Source organism: Belonocnema kinseyi, chromosome 7, assembly GCF_010883055.1.
Source record: "Belonocnema kinseyi isolate 2016_QV_RU_SX_M_011 chromosome 7, B_treatae_v1, whole genome shotgun sequence".
NCBI classification, from domain to species: Eukaryota; Metazoa; Arthropoda; class Insecta; order Hymenoptera; family Cynipidae; genus Belonocnema; species Belonocnema kinseyi.
Window position 1 is genome coordinate 104,727,145 of NC_046663.1, and position 5,971 is coordinate 104,733,115.

General features: G+C 27.6%; 1 protein-coding gene across 1 annotated transcript in view; it reads left to right on the forward strand.

Annotated features, from left to right (window-relative positions):
• The first annotated feature begins 1,946 nt into the window (after window positions 1–1,946).
• Window positions 1,947–5,971, forward strand: part of LOC117176594 (protein SCO1 homolog, mitochondrial) — a 6,096-nt gene continuing 2,071 nt past the window's right edge. The window contains exon 1 of the mRNA XM_033366847.1: window positions 1,947–2,314. Coding sequence (XP_033222738.1) covers window positions 2,264–2,314 — 51 coding nt within the window. The 5' untranslated portion in view covers window positions 1,947–2,263. The remainder of the gene's footprint in view (window positions 2,315–5,971) is intronic.

The following is a 5,971-nucleotide window of genomic DNA, read 5'->3' on the forward strand; positions in this document are numbered from 1 at the left end:
AATATGTATAATCGGTACCTCAGTCAGTATTATTCACAATTTTGAGAATTCTGAGCTCCTAATGTAATTATACTTTCAACTTTGACTATTTTGAAATACGGCTAATCAGAGCGTCCAGCAATTCTTAGGAACAAAATTAAAGGTCTTTTCCAGGCTTTCAAGGTTAAGAAATCAAGTTTTTCCACATCTTTTTTTACATCATATAATGAAATAACTGTTTGTTATACATGTACAAAAATGAGCCATTTCATTTTTTATAGGCGAACAATTTCTAAAGAGAGCAAAACCATAAATAAAATTTTTTTTAATTTTTTGCGAACATAGGACGTATTCGTCAAATCCTTTCGGGAATATTTTTAAATCTTTGTAAAGTCTTTTACATCCTTGAAATGTTTGGAATCATTGAAATTTTTGTGCATTCGTTAAAATCTTTCGAAACATTTAAAATAATGAAAATTCTATGAAATATTTGAGAAATATTTTAAAACTTTGGTGAAATATTTCTTTAATCTTTGTTTGTGAAATCTTTTCTGTTTATTTGAAATCATTGAAATATTTGAAATCTTCTCAAATTTGTTTAAACCTTTTCAAATGTTTGGCGTACCCTTCTTAAAAAATTTGAAATTCTTGTATTCTCGTGAATCTTCATGATTTTTTTGAAGTATTTTTGGAATCTTTTGAAATCTTCTAAAAAATGTTTAGAGCGTTTCTAATCTTTGAAATGTTTTAAAATCTTTGAATTCTGGCGTACATGCCTTTTTTAAATATTTGAAATCCCTGAAATCTTAGAAATCTTTGAGAAATTTTCGTAGTCTTTTAAATCTAATCTAGAGACCTTTTTTTAATCTTTGAAATCCTTGAAATATTTGAAATCTGTGCAAAATCTTTGTGAAAATTGTTTAAAATCTTTTTTATTCGTACAAATTATTGAAATATTTTTAATCTTTGTGAAATATTTTTAAATCTTCTAAAATGTTCTGAAATATTTTTAAATTATTTCAAATTTTTTAAATGTTTTGAAACCTTCTAAAAGTGAAATTGTTGTGAAATCTATGCAATCTGGTGTGAACGCCTTTTAAAAAATTTTGAAATCCGTGACATGTGAAATATTCAAAATACTTTGAAATATTTTTAAATGTTTTGAAATCTTCAGAAATATTTGGTAAAATGCGGATATATGGTGTCCAAATTAAAACCCGACTGGTCGGTTTCTCGAAAAAATGATTGTATCGCCATAAGTTATTCTAATTCCGAGACTGGGATTAACATAGAAATTTTCAACTAATCATTTTTATTATTTGTATGTCGACAATAAAAAAAATGTATTCTAAATTGGCCGCGGCTACGTGTACCGAAATTTCGGCACAAATAGTCGGACTTTTTCGGTATGAATAGGGGTAACTGGAAAATGAACAAAAGATAAATTATACCTTGGAATAAAAAAATTTTCAGTAGCAATATTTTTTCTAAGCGAGATGTTTCTTTCATAACAGACTAAAGGATTTGAAATGTACTTCACATTTCAATAAAATAACTGGTTTATAAGCAAACAAATATTCAAATTCAAGGTTCTCTCGTAAAATACTCCAGAAGATTTGCAGGTTTTCAAAATTTTAGAAAGAGAATTCCAGGTTTTCAAGGTCGCTTGACACTCTGCTAATAAACATGCAAATAAATGGATAACCTTTAAACATATTGATATAAAACATTATAATTTCGATATACCTAGCTTGAACTATACCGTGTTGAATTAACTTTTTTTTCGCAGGATACTTCAATTATGAAATCTCCAAAGTCTCCAATCCAAACATTTAAATACAAACTGCGTAGCGTCCGTAGTTTGTACCTTCAAAATGGAAATTCTAATCAGAGTGACATTTTCAAAACATTGCGGTAAACACAATCACGTGGTATTTTCCACATGCGAAAACGAAGGTGCTGTCCTCTAATTTTCCTGTCAGTTCCTGGTTTGTAATTGTACAATTTGTTACACACCGCAATCTGCAACTGCACCGCTGACCACATAACAATCAATGCATCCAGTTTAAAAAAGGAATAGAGTCCTACTTGTGATGTGGTAATAGTATTGTTATCTGCTTTTGTAAATTTATATAAATTTCGCAAAAAAACCAAGCTCTAGACTCAACCTCTAAACTCGATTGAATCTGTCACAAGGAGGTTATGTAAACCTAACCTTCAAATTAATGAACGAGGCGATATTTGGAAAATTTCGTTTAAAACGTTTTAAGCCTTGTAAAATACAATGTCAACTCTTATTTTACGCACCCTTTTGTCAACACGAATTTTAGCAAAGGTAAGTTAATCTTTTCAGTTATTATTGAAAAGTATGTACAATGCAAAAGTGAAAAATATGATAAAATCCGGGTTTGGTTAGTTCGAAACGAAATTCGAAATATGACGATAAAAATGTTTTAGTGCTTTGCTGGCGTTAGACGTTTTTTTTTCACTATGTAATACAAATAATTAAAGACATTCAATAATTTCATAAGTATAACATCAAATATTTCATTTCTGCATTTCATGAAGTGGTATTTCTTACAAACATTGTACACTTGATTGTTTCCTAAAGCCTCTTTGGTTACATCTTTCTTTTTTAAAACCTCACCTTAATATTGATGTTGCTAAAGAATTTGATAATATTTGTTGAAAAGGCAGTTATTGTAATTATTTGTTTATAATCTTTATAATTTTAGTACTGCATAGTAATTAGCTATTGAGGACTTTCGAAAAATTATTTTAATTATTTAAATTCTTTGCATAGTTTTCCACAGGTATGTTTATCCTTGATCCCGAAATTCGCATCAAATGCGTTCACCCCCGTTTTTGACGTATATTTCAGCAATTTTCGCTTAATTATTTATGGTTTTAACCTAAATTGCTTTTATAAAGGACAGAAAAATAATTTCCAAATTTGTCGAACGATTTTGGAAGAAATTATCAGACATTTTTATTTCGAAAAGTACGTAAACGTATTTTGTAACTTGTAATCTTCAACTGTGTCTCTTTACGTTTATTCTTTCATAATTAATATTTCTTTTTTTTTCTGCACTTCTAACCTCGACTAAAATCATTATTTCTCGTGAGCTATCTTATATCGTTTAATAATACAAATATTATTTAAGAAATATGGTAAAAATTCAACTACAACCGCCTCTATAAAATTTACACTTTTTTAAAGCAAATGGATCGTACTTTGTCATCTACTTGAAAGCCGAAAATGTAAATTCTAATCATTTCTAAATTAAACTCAATATCATTTGTTTTATTTCTTTTTTAGTATATAATATTTCATATTAAATACCTCCAATAAACATAGAGTTAAGGATTTGAGCATTCTTTACACCTTTAATGAAATTTCGGGGAACCCATGGAAATCTTTGCAACCCTAAAGTACCCTAATTTCAAGATTTGATTTCTTTTGGTACCCTATTTGAGTCAGGCACTTTAAAAAAAATATTTATTTAAAACTATCGATTCATTTCAAGTTTATACCTATTTGTGAATCATATTAATTCTTTGAAATATTTCTGGGTTGTATGAAGGTTCCGAGACATTTTTAATGGATTTCAATATTTTTAAGGAATTTTAAAGATTATAGGGAATTTTTAAGACATCTAAGGAAATTCCAGAAGCTTTTAATTTGATGTATTTTAGGGAATTTTAAAAGATTCCAAGGATTAAAAAAAAATAATATCATCAGTTTGAAGTGATTTTAAGGCTTTTAAAATAGTATAGGATAAAGAATTTTCTAGAATTTCTAAATATATGGAACGATTTTATAGGACGTATGAGGCTTCAAAATATTTTAAAAGATTTCCGAGGATTTCAACGATTTCAAGAGATTTTTTTTTAACTCTCAATGTATTTTAATACATTTTCCATGATTTCAGAAAATATCATCATAGAATACCACAGAAGTTTATAATATTTTAGTGCATTTTAAAGAATTTATTCATGAGAAGTGTGGTATTTTGCAGGGTTTTAAATATTTGAAGAGATTTGGAATTCACCCTGAATTCTTTGGAATTATCTCGAATTTTATGAACTTACTGGAAGTTTTTTAATTCATTTGAATTTATAATAAATTTAGTTTTTTTATACTTAATTCAATGGATTTTTTGTTCATTTTCAAAAGTTTTAATTTAATTGATCCTGTAGATCAATTGATACAATGATTAAAAGATTTGAAATATTTGTATATATTTTTTCACATTCCCTGGAATTTTCAAGAGCTTTAAAAAATTTCAGAGGAGTGTAAAGAATTAAAAATAATTTTGATTATTTTAAAAGATTAAACAGAATTTGTTGATTTATTTCAGTAATTTAATGTGATTTAAAAGTATTTGTAATACTTGACGATATTGTCAAATATTCTCAGGCGTTTTCAAGGGCTTTAAACAGTTTTGAAGGGTTTCAAAACAATTTTTTTATTTATTTCAGTAGTTAGAAGGCTTTCAAAGACTGAAATATTTTAGGGTATTTTAAAAGATTCCAAGGAATTTTCAAGATATTTAAACAATTTTAAGGGTTATCCAGGGGCTTTAATCATCTTAAGGGATTTTAACCCATTAATGGCCTTAAGTCGCATTTACGACCCGAAAACACGCCTTCTTTCAAACTATGTAGCCACCATTCCAACAAAGCGAACAGACTGCGCCGCATGTCAGAGAACAGGTAAAGAAATTTTGGAAATTTTTTGAAATAGTTGTGTTAATTAGGTAAACACAAAGCACAATACAAAAAGTTACTAAATTTTATCAACGGAAACTAGTTTTGGCCATTAATGGGTTAATATTTTAATGGATTTAAAAGAATTTTTCACCAGACATGAGGGATTTCGTAAAGGGTTTCGAAGATTTCGAGAATTTTACCTAATTCACTAAACTTTTCAATATTTTTTATCTTTTTAAATTCTCTTGAGTGCTTTTTAAATTTAGGTTGATTTTTTTATACATTTCATCTAATTCTTCTCATTTCTTTTTAATTTCTCTAAATTCACTCAAAATTGATTGTAATCAATCAAATTTTTTTCGATTCTTAAAATTGTTTCAATTCACCTGAGTTCTTTTGAATTTTTCTAAGCTTATTTTAAAATTACTGAATTCATTAAGTTTTCTCATATTTTCAAATTGTTTTAAATTAAGTTGATTTTTGTTGTTGTTATAATTCACCTTGAATTTTTATCAATTTCATTGAATTCTTCTTTTTTATAATAAATTCCTCTAAATGCATTCCAGTTTTACGGAAATCAATGCACTCTTTTGGATTAAAAAAAATTCCAATTCATTTGAATTCTTTTGAATGTAAATTGATTTGTTCCGAAATCTTCTGAATTTATCCTGAATTTTTTACCCTTTGAGTTCGAAAAAAATACCCTATGAGCGTGATAAAAAGTACCCTTTGGTCCCTATATTTTATCCCACAGAGACTGTGAGACCTATGTCTCGAATTCCGTACATATTATTATAATGCTTAAAAATTCGTGGAAATTCCCTAAAATCATTGATTCATTGAAATATTTGAAATCCCTTTTTAAGTTAATTGAAATCTTAAAAGTCCGTTGTAATCTTTCCGAATTTCTTGAGCTATCTCAAAATATTTTAAGCGCTATTTAAATTATTCTCAATCTCTCAGAATCCTTTATAATATTAAAAAAATCCATTATAATATTCTGAAATCCTTTGAAATTTCGTTAAATCGTTTGCGATCCTCTAAAATCCGTTCATATACTTTTGAATCTTTTGAAATCTTGTGATATCCCATGGAATCATCGAAATCTAGTTTGACAACTGTGATACCTCTCGTCATTCTTTGGAATATTTAGAAAAACCCTAAGTCATTCGTAATGCTCTTAAGGGCATGTGACACAGCTAAATACCTATATTACCGACCACAGTTTTTCAGTTGACTGAATGTTTTTTTGAACCTAAGAACTTTTTTTGTAAATAAA